The sequence below is a fragment of the Polypterus senegalus genome, chromosome 10, assembly GCF_016835505.1.
Source record: "Polypterus senegalus isolate Bchr_013 chromosome 10, ASM1683550v1, whole genome shotgun sequence".
Lineage (NCBI taxonomy): Eukaryota > Metazoa > Chordata > Cladistia > Polypteriformes > Polypteridae > Polypterus > Polypterus senegalus.
The window spans coordinates 40663060-40681318 of NC_053163.1; the positions used below are offsets into that span (position 1 = coordinate 40663060).

Sequence of the window (18259 nt, forward strand, 5' to 3'; positions counted from 1 at the left end):
AAAAAGAAATATAAAAAAATACCAAGTCTTAATTTTGTATATTGGATGTTGTGCAAAAGTCTTGAGCATCCTAGATATTTTTTATATACATTTTTTGGTCTTCCACATTACTGTCTGATAGAAAGGAACAAATTTTACATTTCTAAACATTAAAATTATTTTGGCACAAAATTTTCAAAAATCTTATTCATCAGGTTTGATTTCAAGGGTTTGCCAATTGGGAAACAAGATTTTGTCCTGTCTTTGGCATAAGGTTCACAACTGGTCAATGTATAATGTTGTCAAAGTCCACATACAGATATGAACATGAAAACATCCTCACCTACTCATACACACAAAAAGGTGCCAAATTTCAATTATAAGCAAACCTAACATACTTTACAAAGTTTTGGGGGATATTGCAAGGAAAGACGAGTACCACAAGTAAAATTAACATTGACAAAGGGAGACTGTGCAAACTCCACACAGACAACAAATGGTCACAGATTTTAAACCCAGGATGCTAGATTCATGAGGGAACAGTGATAACCACTATGCCATTCTCAGAGAGGACCCTGCTTTTCAAAAATACCTACTCATTTGGGAATCTCTAAATTGGACAATCCTGTTAGTCTTCTAAATTCTTGGTAAACATCTTATGAACATTTTATTAGAATTATAGCGCTGTAATTGAGACAAGCTTTTTATTTTATTTTAGCTGTTTCTGCTAATGCCATATTTATACATCAGATGTATATGTATTATATATACATGTTTTGTGTACATGTTTTACCAGTGAAAAAAGCTTTTAAAGAAAATTTAAAATTTTAGTAGAAGGCTTTATTTGTTAGACCCTGAACAATAAGCTAACAATAGTTAACATTATTAATAAATAAATAATAAAAAATAAATAACATTTCAGGTATATAGTTTATTTTAATCTGAAAAATAACAAGGACAACACTTTAACATGGGAGATGGTTTATCATCTTGTATGTTGGACGGCTCTTTAAGGTTTGTTTGATCTGTGGCAGTGCTGTTCCACGTGGCTAATTCTTATATATTCAGCCTACAATGCCTTCCTTACACCAGTGGTTCTCAGCCGTTATGGTCCCACACACCAGTTTTGCCTTTTTATAGTCAGTGACAACCCACCAGCTGCAACTGAAAACCTGGTGAAACTTGGTGAAACGTGCTCATTTAGAAACCAAGAAACATTGTGTAGCACTGCTGATCACTTTGGCAAACCACTGTGACCCACTTCCAAACCAACAACAGCAAAATGTAACCCATCGGTGGCAACGTGGGTGGTAACCCAGTGGTTGAGAAACGCTAGCTTAAGTGACCCACTAACAAACCAACAATGGCAACCCATGACCCACCAGCAATGCGATTCAGCAGTTGTGAAATACTGCCTTACACAGGCAATTAGGCATGTGCTACTCTGTACCAGTGCTTAAAGTTGGCATACCAACAACCCACACCAGACCCGCAGAGCCTCAACTGTAATGACGTGTACACTTTGTGACCAACATAAAGTCAATTTGATATATGGCCAATTCAAAATGGAGTCTGTCGTCAAATGACTGTAACACAATGCTTTGTAATCATTTTTTCACAACTGGAGCAGAGGAAGGTTAGGTGACTTGGTCAAAGTTACACAGTTAGTCATTGACAATGCAACCAGGTAATTTAGTCGAAGGTCCAGAGTTAAAAATAAGTGTAGCTGGTAAATCCTATGAAAGTGCTCTATAAAGTGAATCAAAGAAAGTTAACAGCAAATGGGTCAATAGATATAATATAATAGTCCCTTAGCCAATTTACCAAAACTGACTTTTAACTTTTTAAAAAAAACCAACACTACCTAAAAGTTGTATTTTCCCTATTTGTCTTTTTTTAGTATATTTGCATTTCATCTCAAATTAAACTGAAGTGGTTAGCAAATAACTCCGCAGATGCCGGTCCTATGTCCGGAAGCAAAAGGAGGAAGTTGGCTGCAGGTATAACAACTCGGTCCTGTAAAACCCTATAACCGCTACAGAAACAGGAAGTAAATTTCAACAAGAAGGTTTGCGCAAGGGAAAAGGCAATGGAGAAGATTCTTCAATGACAGACACTAATGAAAAATGAAAGGAAGTTAGTATACCGGTTACAGAGCAGGAGACAACAGCCGCGATCAAGGCGAAGAGGAATAACAAAGCAGCAGGACTAGTTGAAATTACATAGATGCTTAAATATGGTGGAAACAATCAAATAACAAAAGGTGCCACTGAACTGACAATAGAGCACAATAATGATGTTACCGAAAAAAGGAGACTTGTCCAATTGTAACAATTAGCGAGGCATCACTCTGCTGTCTATTCTTGGCAAGGAAGTCTGAACCGTGCTCCTGAATAGGCTGCACGCTGCTGTGTACGCCGGGAAGAACAAGCTTGTTTCCAGAGCAATAGCTCTTGCACAGAACAGATCTTCTCAGCAATATCATCAACTAGTGCGCTGAACGTCAAAGACTACTACGCCTGAATTATATCAACTCAAAGATGGCATTGGATAGTGTTCACAAATAGCCCCTCTGGAACTTCACCCAGTCTTATGGTGTTTCCCAGAGCTACGTCAACATCTTCAGAAGCCTGTATGCAAATTCCCACCGCTGCATTAAGACAGAAACAGGAAGAATAGACTTTTTCAACATCATCACTGGTGTGCGACAAGGGTGTATCCTGTCCCCTCTTCTCTTCTTATCAGCGGTTGATTTTGTTTTAAAGGAAAAAACAAATGGGCCCATCTGAGGTACACCATGGAAAAATCTAACTAGGCTGAAATACCTTGACTTTGCCAATGATATTGTCCTACTGGCCATAAATTTTGAAGACCTACAAAGGGTCACATCGGAAATAGAACAGAATGCTAAGAAAATTGACCTTAGAATCAGTACAGAGAAAATAAAAACAATGAAGAAGGATGGCAGCAACAATCCAACCACAATGACCATCCTGGTTAACCAGATAGATTTCGAAATATTGGACCACTTCACCTATCTAAGCAACACAGTGAGCAATAATGGTGATACTGAAGCTGATATTAACTGTAGGATCAGCAAAGAGGCAGCAGTTTTTGAAAGAATGTGCTCCATCTGGTCTGCCACCAATAACCACTGACAGGAAACTCCAGTTCTTAAACACCACTGTTCTACCAAAAGTCACTTATGACAGTGAAACATGGAAGAGTACAGTCAGAACTGAAAATTAGCTGAATGTGTTCCACAAGAGATGTCTGAGCCATATCTTGAAGATAATGTGGTCACGCCAGATTACCAACAAAGAGGTCTGGAGAAGGGCGAAGGCACATCCACTGTATGAAATTGTTGAGTAACAGTGATTGAGGCTGGCTGGCCACATCCTGCGACTACCCCAATACCGTCATTCAAAGATGGCCATGAAACGGATTCCACTGAAAGGGTTGTGGAAATAAAGAAGGCCAAAGCTCATATTGTGCACAACATTCTATGATGACCTGAAACAAATCAACATCACCTGGCAAGATGCTGAAGGAGTAGCAACTGATCAGAAAGGACGGAGTCAACTTGCTTCCCAATGTGCCCAAAGGCACAGGAGGACCAAAGTACTAAGTAATGTTTAGCAAATAAACAATAAAACCACCCCTGCCTCTAGACCTTTATGAAGTGCCAGTAAACCTACACATTATTAAAAAGATACTAAAACAGTTAATAAGGTAAACACTACAATCAATTCTGTGTGGACTTACTATGTATAGATGCTTTAAATTATTTTTAAAAAAAAATCTGTATTAAATAAGGATGCATATTGGAAAAACATGTATTTTTCTGTTCCTTTGACAGACTAGATTTTATTATGAACCTCCACATTAAGAAATTGCTCATTCATCGCAGACCACAGAAATTATCCCAATGTCTGTACTGAGAATCACATATACCATTTCTTTTTTTTTTTTTAAATTATGGAGGTCTCTAAAAAGTTATCAATAAAATATCATAGAAAATGGTAAAACAACTTAAATTCACTTACCAGATATCAATTTTAAGACCATTTGAAACCAGGAACTGTATGGTATCCACATGGCCACAGACATGTAGAGCTGTATTGCCTTGGTAGTCAGTTGCTAAAAGGTCAGCTCCAAATTTATGTAAAAGCCTGCAGATTTCCACGTTTCCACGAGCTGCAGCCAGATGCAGACCAGTACGGCCACGGTTATCACGAATGTTGGGATCAAAGCCACTTTCTAAAAGACGTTTTGCATAGTTCAGATCCCCATCAACACAAGCTTGTAAGAGTGGTACATTTGTCTGAGACAAATCATTGATGAACATGTAAGACATATCTGAGTGAGTCTCTGTTAATTCCAGGGTACCTGAGGAAAAAAATTAAGAGTTTGAAATTAATTTTTTAGTGTCTAAAGAGTTTTTTTGATTTCCCATTTGTCACCACAGTTTCAGATTTTGTAAGCAAATGGGAATAAAAACTAGCATAAGAATATCCAATAGGGGAAAGAAAACCATACTTATAAACTTAAGAATTCCCATGGGTAGTGCAGTTTGCCAGAGAGGTTACCTAGATGAAAACATGGAAAAACAAGGCCAAACTCTTACCAAAATATATTGTGGAAATAAAATTTTAAAATTATACTAATAACTAACTCTATAATAAATTGTTTCAGAAGTTAAGGGCCATGCTGGACATGGCATTAAAAAGTGATTAATTTCATTATCTACAACTTAAATATTTATAACTCACATCTAATCGGTAACATCATGTCCTCTCAAAGTATGCATAAATCTAATTATAATTAAACTGCTCAAAAAATTTTAAAGGAATACTTTCAAAACACATTAGATCTCAATAGGAAAAAATCATGCTAGATAGCTATACTGATATGGACTGGGTAATGTGCTAGGAATGAAAGGATGCCATATCATTTGATGGAAATGAATATTATCAACCTACAAATGGCTGAATTCAATGACACCCCGAAAACCAAAGTTAAAAAAATGATGCAGCAGGCTAGTCCATTTTGCTGAAATTTCATTGCAGCAACTCAAAATCATACTCAGTAGATTGTATGGCCCCCACGTGCATGTATGCTAGCATGACAACGTCGGGGCATGCTCCTAATGAGACAATGGATGGTGTCCTGGGGGATCTCCTCCCAGATCTGGACCAGGGCATCACTGATCTCCTGAACAATCTGAGGTGTAACCTGGCAGCGTCGGATGGACCGAAACAATGTCCCAGAGGTGTTCTATTGGATTTAGGTCAGGTGAGCGTGAGGGCCAGTCAATGGTATCAATTCCTTCATCCTCCATGAACTGCCTGCATACTCTGCCTACAGATCTCTTCATATTTCTCATGTCCTGGGTATACAGAGAAACAGAGTTTTCTGTTTCCTACAATGGACCATTATTACTGAAGTAAAATAATGTTTCAGTACATAGGCTAGCTAAATACAATAGACTAGTTTATAAAATGCACTTTCTGGCTTTATGTCAGGTAAAGTTGCATTTTCTCTTCATGACAGATATTGATGCCAGGCTCACAACTTCCAATTCTGTCTGTAGTATTAGGGTATTGTACCGTGTTAGCGATTATTAATGTAGTGAGAAGTCAAGCAAAATGACATCTTTTATTGGCTATCTAAAAAGATTACAATATGCAAGCTTTCAAGGCAACTCAGGACCCTTCTTCAGGCAAGATGTAATGGGGATTCTTAAAAGGACTGCTCACCTTTTGCCGCTTTAATTGGAAAAGCCAGTAAACAGCAAAGAATTCATTCATTGCAGCACTTGGAGCCAACATTACATTGGTTGATAGCAGAGTGCCAAGTGCCTCAGAGACCTAAAACAGACCTGCTTGACACTTCAGAGGAGATAACTGGAGAGTCTCAAGGTATTTCTTTATACAAGAACTTTTCCTTTTTTTAATAAATATCAATTTCATCTTTTATTTTTTGTGAAACTTCCTTGCTTTGAATTTTATTAAAACCTTTACAACAAAGATACTTAATAATGGAATTATCTGCATAAACGTCACACTATTGTCTGTATCATTCTATGAAGCAAAACCTACAGAATTTCGAAAACTTTGGACAAACACAGCTACAGATTTAGTCAGAACATTACCATGAGAGGACATTTATCCGAAAACTATCTTAAAAAAACAAATAAATAACTGAGCTATAAAATGTTTTCTTAATGCATAATCAGAACTGAAAGCAAAGGTGATGTGTCTTAAATTAGAGATGTTGTGACAAAATATTAAAGCATCATTTCTGCATTAGCCAGGATAAAGAAATCTGACTTCCCTTTGCATTATGAACATTACAGTTGCTGCTGTTAAAAAGCTGTTGCTTGAAAACACTGTCAGTTACTTTTGCCATTTTAAGATGACAGGCACAAAGTCCAATAAAAGCCACTATATTATAGAGTCAAATGTTGATTGAGGGAACAGAATTAAGGATCATACAAAGAAATGCTACAATTATATTTCTGGACTTGTAATTGAAATCTTTGAAAATGATCCTGTGAATTTCTCCATGATAACAAAACTGTTTGAAATGGACTTCAATGAGAAGTAACAAAAATCTGAAGTGCGGAATAAAGGTATATTATTACCTTTACTGAATAAAGATAGTGTAAAGAAAAAACAAAATCAAACAAAAAGTTTTAAATAAATTTGGCATAACAACAATGTCTTAGCTTTAAGCAACAAGCAAAAATCTGAGGATCCCAGTTATGATCCCATGTTCTGTTAATAAACAGTTAAGGGAATGAACTTAGTGAGTTACAACTAAATGATCAAGATCGCTCAGAAGTCAGCATCCCTCAAGCTTCATAGTTAAAGAACCTCACAGCACACAGTGGTAAACTGCCAAATCATACAGTTAATAACAAATAAAACACATGTTGCACCTACAATACAATATAGATTTTTCTGTGTGCAGCTATGAAAAGAAACAAGAAATGTTGCAGGAAAACATCAAGCTAATGTGCATAGTGTCAGAGTCTGCAAGTCTGGTAGGTGGCCATTACTGCATAAATTGGCCTTTAAAATATGGGGCAATTAAAATGCTAAATAATCACTGTATTGCAAAACAAAATGATGCTGGGCGCAAAATAAAACTGAATAAAATTTCAGGTTTCAACTAAGATTACAAAGCTTTCCTGATAGACATAATAAAGAAGGGTTATGCTGTCAAAGCACCCAAAAAAGTCTGAATTCCTTCAATGACAAGGTGTGGTATACTCCACATCATGATTTATATCATACTAAAATAGGATTTTAGTGTTTTATGATAATACAAATATTAATCTAATGAATAATTACTACAAGACCCAAACCTAACTAACACACCTCCTTATAAGATTTACAGAAGAGCCAGAGGCACTAATGGCGGATATTAAATCAATGTTATACCAAGTAAAAGTCGCAGTTAAAGATAATGATATTTTCCACTTTTTGTGATAGTCTGAAGGTAAGCTAAATGAAGACTTGGCAGAATTTAAAATGACAGCTCATCTTTTTGGTGCTACTTGTTCACCCAGCTGTGCTTCTTATGCTTTGTGTAGGATAGCCGAGAGAAACAGTTCCCAAGAAAGCAGTTAACATTGTACTTCATAATTTCTAAATAGATGTTTGAAGTCAGTTGCAACTGAAGAACAAGCAATAAAACTGGCAAGAGATCATCAAGCCTGATATTTCTGAGAGGGTTTCCACCAAACCAATTAGGTGAGTAATAGCACAGCAGCCTTTACATCTGTTCCTGAAGAAGACAGAGTTCTTGAACAAAATGATTTAGACTTGGGCCATAATCTGTTCCCAACAGAACATGTCCTGGGTGACCAGTGGTGGACCAAAACTGACAGTTTCAAATTTCATATAAAAGTATAAGATAACAAACTACAATGTATGGCATTCTAACTGTCAGTTCAGCATATGACTACCTTGGATTTTTACTGCCTTCAGATGTTTATCTTAAGAGAATTGTGCAATGTGAAATGTGGATGGGATGAAGAAGTGGAAATGAAGCATGTTCAGAAGTGTACAAAATATATGAATTACAGTACTTAATGTTACTAGTAAACTATAAAGTAAGAAGATACTATACATAAAACCTGCATGGTTTGGACACAAAGTACTCACATATATACCATTTTGCAGATGACAGTGAAAATGGATATGGCACAGTAACATATCTTCTTTGGACTAACAAGACAGACAAAAAACATTGTTCACTCTTAATAGGGAAATAAATAGCGGCATCATTAAGTATATCATAATTTCAAGACTAGAGCTAACAGCAGCTGTGGTGACAGCCAAAATTGATAAGATGCTAAAAAGTGAACTTTAAATACTCCTAAAAGAATCCGCACCTTGGACTTAACACTGCTAAAATAAATTTCAAATGAAAACACTCATTTCAAGACATTTGTTGACGAGAGTTACAGGAATAAGAGATCACTCACAGCGTTCACAATGGAAGTATCTCACATCTGCTGGATCCTGCAGATCAAGCATCAAGAGGACTTGAGCACAGAAAGCTTCATCAAATGTAAAACATGGACACAAGACCCAAATTTGTTATTGAAGCCAGAACATGAGTGGCCAAAACGGCAAGATAAAATTAATTATTCTCTCACTGAAGATGACCAAAGAGAATACAAACTATACAATTAACAACTTCAGAAGAGATCACTGAACCTATAAATAAACATAGAATCCTACTAATCGGAATGGTCACACTTGAAGAAAGTGATGGCATGGTTTCTCAAGTTTAAAGAATCACTACTGTACTTGAAAAACGATAAAAGAAAAAAAAATTCAACTTGAAGACATTCAATCTGAATGTAACCCAGAAAAACAAAAAACAGTTATCACAAAACAAAAAAGTATAAACTAATAATAAAACCAATTTCTTCAGAAGACTTCGCTAAAACAAATGGAGCTTATCCACCTCAGTCAACTACAAAAGTATCCAGAATAAAATAATGGTTTTACAGAAAAATGACCTTGTTTATTTTTAAAAAAAAAGGAACAGTCATATCTTTAAATTGGACACAATCATACAAGAATGAATACTGAGATTCAGAGACAGACTCAACAAAGCTGCTATACCACGGGAAGTACAGTAAACATCCTGCAGTTCTTCACAAACATTCACATATTGCTTCTCTTATATTGCTGCACATCCACAATGAAATCGGGACATTGTGGGTGCAATTATATGCTTGCAAAGTTATACCTCAACTTAACTCAATTACCAAGAACACACAACGTGCACAATACATAGAAGACACCATTCTAACAGTAGATGAGCAACAAATGGCAGATTTACCAAAAAAAATATTACTGACCAAAACACCTTTTACCAATGATGGAGTTGATTCCCAAAGTTAAAAGATAAAGTCTAGTCAAGATGTACTGAGCAATTTTGACTTAATAAGAGCTGTACACATTGAACTTTAGAAAAACTTAGATGAGAACAGGCCATTCAATCCAACAAAGCTCACCAGTCCTATCCACTTAACTCCTCAAAAATAACATCAGGTTTAGTTTTGAAGGTCCCTACTCCCCCTTTCTTGTTAAACTGAAAAGGTATAACTGTTTTAATCCCTCCATAGCCTAGACATTCTTCACTGTATTTTGTCTAGTGCTTCTATGTCTTCTTTGTAGTCTGTGAAACAAAACTCCACACAGTACTCCAGGTGTGGCATCACCAGTGTGTTATAAAGCGTAAGACTTCTTGTTTGCTACAAGAATCATCACAAACAGAAATAAAAAATTGTGTTTGTAGTTAAATTGCACTTGGAAACAATATTTAGTGTTTAACAATAATGTGTGGCTCTAATTAAAGTGAAATACAGGGAGTGCAGAATTATTAGGCAAGTTGTATTTTTGAGGATTAATTTTAATATGGAACAAACACAGTGCTATCAGTCAATCCAAAATGTTAATAAACCTGAAACCTGAATGTTTCACAACGGAAATGTGAGTGTGAACATCATCAGGGGAATACATATGTGCGCACAATTATTAGGCAACTATTAGTGTGCAGATTTATTATGCAACTAAAGGAAAAATGAAAATTTTCCCATCTGACTTGTTTATTTTCATCTGTTATAGTGAGAATAATAAACAAACACCTCAAAATTTACAAATAAACATCTCTGACATTTCAAAAAAAATAAATCAATCAATCAATGACCAATATAGCCACCCTTCTTTCCAATAACAGTCATAAGCCTTTCCATTCATGGAGTCTGTCAGTTTCTTGATCTGTTGACGATCAGCTTTTTGTGGAGCAGTGACTACAGCCTCCCAGACACTCTTCAGAGAGGTGTATTGTTTTTCTCCCCCGTAAATCTAGCGTTTAAGAAGTGCCCACAAGTTCTCGATAGGGTTTAGGTCAGATGAGGAAGGGGGGCCATGTCATTATTCCTTCATCTTTAAGGCCTTTACTGGCTGGCCACGCAGTGGAGAACTTCGATGCAAGTGATGGAGCATTGGCCTGCATAAAAATCATGGTCTTTTTCCTGTATCACTGTTTGAAGAAAGTGTCTTCAAAAACTGGCAGTAGGTTTGGGAGTTGATTTTGAGTTCATCTTCAATGCAAAAGGTCCAACTAGCTCATCTTTAAAAATACCAGCTCATACCAGTACCCCACCTCCACGTTGGAGTGGAGCTCTGTGCCCATTACTGATCCACAGGTCCATCCATCTGGTCCATCAAGAGTCACTCTCATCTCATCGGTCCATAAAACCTTTGAAAAAAATCTGTCTTCAGATATTTCTTGGCCCAGTTTTGACGCTTTCAACTTATGTTTCTTGTTCAGTGGTGGTTGGGTTTCAGCCCTCCTTACCTTGGCCATGTCTTTGAGCACTGAACACCTTGTACTTCTGGGCACTCCAGGTAGGTTGCAGCTCTGGAATATGAAAGTACTGGAGGATAATGGGTTCCTGGTAGCTTCACGTTTGATTCTTGTCAAATCTTTGGCAGCTAATTTATGCTCTTTTGTTCTCAACACGTTTCTTGCGACCCTGTTGACTATTTGCAACAAAATGTTTGATGGTTCTGTGATCACACACCAATATCTTAGCAATTCCAAAAGTGCTGCATCCCTCTGAAAGACTTTTTACAATTTTTGACTTTTCAGAGTCAGTTAAATCTCTTTTTTGGCCCATTTTGCCTGAGGAAAACTAGCTGCCTAATAATTCTGCACACCTTGATACAGGGTGTTGATCTCCTTAGGCCACACCCTCCCTCATTACACAAATACACATCACCTGACGTGCTTAAATCCAATAAGCATTCAAGTTAATACAGCTTGGAGTTGGAATATACGCATTAAAAATGATGATATGGTCAAAATACTCACTTGCCTAATAATTGTGCACACAGTGTAGTTATTAATTGTCTCTGCTCCCTACATAAATACTTAGAGGCCGGAAGTGTAAACACCAATCTTAGAAAGTTAATCTTAAAATCCACATAAGAGTTTGCTAAATTTAAAACGAATGTATGTCTCACACAGTTACTTATACAATGGTATAATTACACCCTGTAAGTTAACATGTAATAGAACTTTCTGTGCCATTTCTATAGTAACAGAATGGTAATTGGCCTGTTAGTAACATTGTCTCTTTGCTAGAAGCTTACAAACGGAAAAATGGTATACAGTTTTCTAACAGTATGAACATGCAGTATGCACTTTATATATATATATATATATACACACATACATACATACATACATGCATACATATATACACACACACATACACAGTGCATCCGGAAAGCATTCATGGCGCATCACTTTTTCCACATTTTATTATGTTACAGCCTTATTCCAAAATGGATTAAATTCATTTTTCTCCTCAGAATTCTACACACAACACCCCATAATGACAACGTGAAAAAAAAGTTTACTTGAGGTTTTTGCAAATTTATTAAAAATAAAAAAAAAACTGAGAAATCACATGTACATAAGTATTCACAGCCTTTGCTCAATACTTTGTCGATGCATCTTTGGCAGCAATTACAGCCTCAATCCTTGGCCAGTTTCCCCCATTCCTCTTTGCAGCACCTCTCAAGCTTCATCAGGTTGGATGGGAAGCATCGGTGAACAGCCATTTTAAGATCTCTCCAGAGATGTTCAATCGGATTCAAGTCTGGGCTCTGGCTGGGCTACTCAAGGACATTCACAGAGTTTTCCTGAAGCCACTCCTTTGATATCTTGGCTGTGTGCTTAGGGTCGTTGTCCTGCTGAAAGATGAACCGTCGCCCCAATCTGAGGTCAAGAGCGCTCTGGAGCAGGTTTTCATCCAGGATGTGTCTGTACATTGCTGCAGTCATCTTTCCCTTTATCCTGACTAGACTCCCAGTTCCTGCTGCTGAAAAACATCCCCACAGCGTGATGCTGCCACCACCATGCTTCACTGTAGGGATAGTATTGGCCTGGTGATGAGCGGTGCTTGGCTTCCTCCAAACATGACGCCTGGCATTCAAACCAAAGAGTTCAATCTTTGTCTCATCAAACCAGAGAATTTTGTTTCTCATGGTCTGACAGTCCTTTAGGTGCCTTTTGGCAAACTCCAGGCAGGCTGCCATGTGCCTTTTACTAAGGAGTGGCTTCCATCTGGCCACTCTACCTACAGGCCTGATTGGTGGATTGCTACAGAGATGGCTCTCCTTCTGGAAGGTTCTCCTCTCTCCACAGAGGACCTCTGGAGCTCTGACAGAGTGACCATCGGGTTCTTGGTCATCTCCCTGACTAAGGCCCTCCTCCCCCGATCGTTCAGTTTAGATCGCCAGCCAGCTCTAGGAAGAGTCCTGGTGGTTTCGAACTTCTTCCAGTTACGGATGATGGAGGCCACTGTGCTCATTGAGACCTTCAAAGCAGCAGAAATTTTTCTGTAACCTTCCCCAGATTTGTGCCTCGAGACAATCCTGTCTCAGAGATCTACAGACAATTCCTTTGACTTCATGCTTGGTTTGTGCTCTGACATGAACGGTCAACTGTGGGACCTCATATAGACAGGTGTGTGCCTTTCCAAATCATGTCCAATCAAATGAATTTACCACAGGTGGACTCCAATTAAGCTGCAGAAACATCTCAAGGATGATCAGGGGAAACAGGATGCACCTGAGCGCAATTTTGAGCTTCATGGCAAAGGCTGTGAATACTTATGTGCATGTGCTTTCTCAATTTTTTTTTTTATTTTTAACAAATTTGCAAAAACCTCAAGTAAACTTTTTTTCACATTGTCATTATGGGGTGTTGTGTATAGAATTCTGAGGGAAAAAAATGAATTTAATCCATTTTGGAATAAGGCTGTAACATAACAAAATGTGGAAAAAGTGATGCACTGTGAATATATAGAGGAACTTAAAGAAATGTAGCATTAAGATATTTAAGCCTTAAAGAGAACATTCCTTATGTAAGGACTTTTTCTTCTAATATCGATTTTTCCTTTTACTGTTTTCTTTCTGTGAACTGTTTTCCTTTTAATTTTATAAAACTTTTAAAATTAACATACTTGGAGTGTGGAATTATTTGCATACACATCACACTATTGCCTTGTTCTGTGAAGTAGGTTGAAGCAGCAGAATTTTTGATACTTTGGACGAACACAGATACAGCCATAATGTGAAAGACAGCCACATTTTCTACAGCTAACAGCTGCAGATTGATAAACAATAAATTCTATATCTTTAAATGTAAATCTAGATAGATAAATTTTGTATTGGCAGTTTTTTCTTGTCGACATAGGCACTACTTTAAAATCTGCTGTCTAGCAAGAATGGCTTTACTCTGTTTAGTTTTAGTAGTTATGTTTAAGGTTGTGCATTCATGCGGGTGACAGGTTTTTAGATGTTTAATTAAATTGCTAGTACTATATAAAGATTTTTGCAATCAGACCTCTTCTCAAAATGTTTTACCCTAAATGATGAACTTCTACTCAGTTTCCTATTTAAACTTAAAAACGTCAGTTTTGTATGAAGTGGTCTCTTTATTGAGCAACCAGCAGAGACTTAAAGGTGGTGCAAGCAAACTTTACACTAATGATAAGATCATGAAGAGGCCTGGTGACATATGCAAAGTTCAGGGGTGGTAGAATGCCTGCATGTATATACTATACGTTACATATATTATATTAGTGTTGGGAAGAGATTAGGAAAATGTAACTCTACTTCTATATTAAATGTTATCTTATTGGCATAAGTACTCAGTTATTTTATTAAATTATGTAATCTCTGTAGCTTTTGTGTCAAAACACTTTTATGATCATCACGGAATATCACAAAAAAGAGTGATAAAAAATTGTGATACATTTAGTACAAATTGTGTGTGTTCTTTTTAATTTTAGTGATCTGTGGCTTAAAGTCAATTCATACTTCAGAGACTACGTTTAGCTACTCATCACACATTAAATAACAGCCTTTATTTATTCAGTTAGCTTTATTTTTCTTGTTTTCTTTCTATTAAGAAGGCTGAATGCACTAAGTTTGGCTGCAGCTCCCTTAGTCTGTTGGAAGTACATGACCATGACAAAAGCCAGCATAAACACAAATATCAAACACATATGGAAAACAAGCTGGTATGGGTGTGTTCTGTACAGCCAGCATATTTGTCACTCCTATGCTGAACCACACGCTTGATCTCTGGCCTCTTTGTAAACAGCAAAAGACAATACTCTTGGATATTTAATGAATGATTCCACTCACTACACAAACAAATGACTTTGATGGATGAGATTGACAACTCATTACATAAGTCTCCTCCTCCTCCTAATCAAATGTTTCCTTACTGCTACAATATTGAAAGAAACTATCAGGGCTGACGTTTGCATTATTGATCAAAGTGTGAAATATAATGGATTATCCATTCTGCACATGAAAACATAAGATTCAAATACTAACAATACATAACTGCTACCTTAAACTGATTCACTCTGAAACAATGCTACATGGAAGCATAATTTTGGTAGGTTTTTACAATACATTAAACACACAACAAAAAAGGCTGCATGTCAACAAATTGGATCAGCTTTAATGCTACATACACCCAAACCTAGGAGTTGGGTACAGTTATTTACTAATATAGACCTATTGTCTAAAAATTACCACACTAATTGCCCTGTTTGAAACCCACCACAAGAAAGAAAAGGGGTGTGACAACTAACAATGAATCCGCCTAGATATGCTAACTGCACGGACTCAAATACTCTTTTCTGTCCGCTCTTTTTATAAAAGAATTACGTTCTTTATTTATGAAGGACAAAACACGGTTACAAATACTTAAGCATTTAATATGACAGATTTACATCAACAGATTCAAAACATTTTAAGTCTGTAAATATTTATATATATTTTAATAATCATAATATTGCTATTTTGATTATAACACAACAAAACTAAATTCACCAAGTTTGCCATTAACTTTATATTAACATGCATACCACCAAGAAAATCAGATTTGAACCATTATTAGAATAATTTTTTACAGTCTACGGTTCCAACAGTACGAAAGAAGCCAAGCACAAAAACAAAGAAAATATCTAGAACAAGCAATTCAAGAAACAAACAAAAAAAATTAGATAATTAGTGTGAACGCTTCATGATTACAAGCTAAAAAAGATCTCGAAACAATATGAACTTGCCGAATGCAAAGTAGACTTTGGGTTTAGAAAATGCACACAAAAAAACTGAAATGTTATCATTTCCTATTAAACATATTCTCTTTGGATATTACCTGTTTAAAACTTTACTGCCTGCGAAATTCAGTTTGCTAGCAGCATCAACACTGCTGTTATTGTTGTTGAGCCTGCAGTCTGTTGTTATCGTAAACTGATATGGCGATGTTTACGTCAGTGTCGTTGAATTTCACGCCCAACTACCCGTTCTGTGCCATAGACGTAGAATTACTAGATGCCGCATGACCAGCAGCATCGTAACGTCAACGTCGCCGCCATATTTCGAGTGTCACTGCTGTAGACTGAAGTAATGGATAAAGATGCCGCACGCATGTGCTGCTTGGGATTTTACAAACTGCTGTACGCTCCAAACCAGATCCCGGGGGATTACATTTCATAGGTAAGGCTGAACAATTGTTTTGGTTATATATGGCAATTAGGAAATCCAGTTTTATAATCTCAACTTTAGCTACGCCAGCAAGGCTATGCATTTATGTGCTCAAGTGAGCCTCCAAACAACGTTTTGGCTAAACGGATTTAGTCAATAGCTATATAGATTGTTGTTTCCCAAATAAATCCACCTCAGGAAGCAGTGGGAGGTAGCCCTTAGACGGGATTTTGAGAGAGCTGTCCTGTGATGTGTGTCGTGCTAGTTTGGTAACAGATGCTGTTCTGGCATCATATGATCAAAGCTACCACTCGCTCACATTAAAAAACAAAGGAGGTTTGATGATTCCTTCTGAGGGTACAGTCAAAGTGGTCAAAGTAGATGAGCATGTTATCCGACAGTCGACATTAGGGCAAGCTGTATCGTTGATCAATCAGTTTGTTCGGGCTGAGACTTGTTCAGATGATGTGCTTTTTCTCAAGGAGCACATTGAGGAAACACAGTTTGAAAGTGACAACCATCATTTTATGCTCATGTCTTTAGTTGTGTCTGTCTTCCACAAACTACGGCTGCACCATATTCCCAGATTGAATACTCTCAAATTACAGGATCTGAGTGAGCGAGAGGGAGCGTAAGTCTGTAGGACATCAGTGAGGTTGGGGGAGCAAGACTGTGGAGAGCTTTAAATGTTAAGAGCAGTATTTTGTATTGTATTCAGTAGTGAACAGGGAGCCAGTGAAGCTGAGAGAGAATAGGTGTAATATGTTCAGTGGATTTAGAACAGCAGGTTATTATCCTGGCAGCAGAATTTTGAAGAAGTTGTAAGCAATGGATACGTTTTTGTGGCATGGCAGATAGAATAGCATTACAATAATCTATAAGTGACGTGACTCAGGCATTAACCAATACTTCAGTAATGTGTTGCGTAAGAACAGGATGAAGTCTAGAAATGTTTCGGAGATGGAAGAAGGCAGTCCGAGAAATGTTACTTATTTGGGAGGAATTATGTAATAATAAAATAATAATTATTATTATTTAATAATTGCCATTATTAGTGTATAGATTGATATAAATAATTGCATTTAAACGATTCGTTAAAATCTGTTGTATGTAAACGATACTGTTGTAAACGTTATTGTTTTTTCATCAGAAAACCCGTTTTCCACGTCTACCTATATTAGTTTAAATGGCACTTTTGCCACTCGCAATATGGCGGATGCGCTGACGGATCGTGTCGACTGGGCAACACAGTGAACGAGGCGTCTATCTGTATACAGTATGTCAATGATCTGCGCAGCCTGCTCGATCTTCTCGCACATGTGTATTGACAGCTGACGCCCGATCTGCGTACCTGCCCGATTCGCGCCCACATGCGTATTGAAAGTCTATCATGCCATAAAGTGTTAACGCCTGCGTTAAACAGATTGGGCAGCGCCGTGAAGTGTGCCCAATTGTATCCGGCTACGCACGCGCGCGTGGATCGGTGTGTTGACTGGGCCCAGGTAGTGACACATATGGTGACACACACCGCATGCGCTTAATTAAAAAAAAAAAAAACAGTAAAAACAAAAAAAAATCCACTTTACGGCACGGCCCGATCGGAATTGTGCGTGCAGTACAACGTGACATTACGGTTTATTCATTTTAGTTCCACATTAGCTGACCATAATGAAAATATTCATCCTGCAAAATAAACGAAGCAGCCGTTGTGGCGTAACGTTGACGTCCAAGGTTCAATCGCCGTAAGAGGAAGCTTAGGTGTGCACACCTGATGAACCCCAATTAGGACGAAACACATGTGGTGTACTGTTTGTATTATTTGGCAGGTTATATATATATATATATATATATATATATATATATATATATATATATATATATATATATATATATATATATATTTTTTTTTTTATATGTTATATAAAGTATGTAGTGTTTTTATTTTCCCACTCACGTAATAAATCATATAAAGTTTCCTTTCCGATTTAATCTATTGTTGCAACTTCCCTCTTATGAACAAATTTTGTTTGTTTAAAAATATCTTTAGACATCAATTATTATTAATAAAATTGCCATTTGTCTTTAGGCATCAAGTTTTCAAAGCCTAATGTATCCAACCAGTTTTATAGAAATATATGGTCCTTTTTCAAAAAAAGAAAAGAATTAAC

At 37.0% G+C, this 18259-nt stretch overlaps 1 protein-coding gene across 1 annotated transcript in view; it reads right to left on the reverse strand.

Moving 5' to 3' along the window:
- The window catches only part of ankrd46b (ankyrin repeat domain 46b), a 71197-nt gene extending 55325 nt beyond the window's left edge, over window positions 1-15872 (reverse strand). The window contains exons 1-2 of the mRNA XM_039765763.1: window positions 15763-15872; window positions 4026-4368 (exon numbers count right to left, since the gene is read on the reverse strand). Of these exons, the coding sequence (XP_039621697.1) occupies window positions 4026-4336 (311 nt within the window). The 5' untranslated portion in view covers window positions 4337-4368; window positions 15763-15872. The remainder of the gene's footprint in view (window positions 1-4025; window positions 4369-15762) is intronic.
- Between the last annotated feature and the right edge of the window lie 2387 nt (window positions 15873-18259).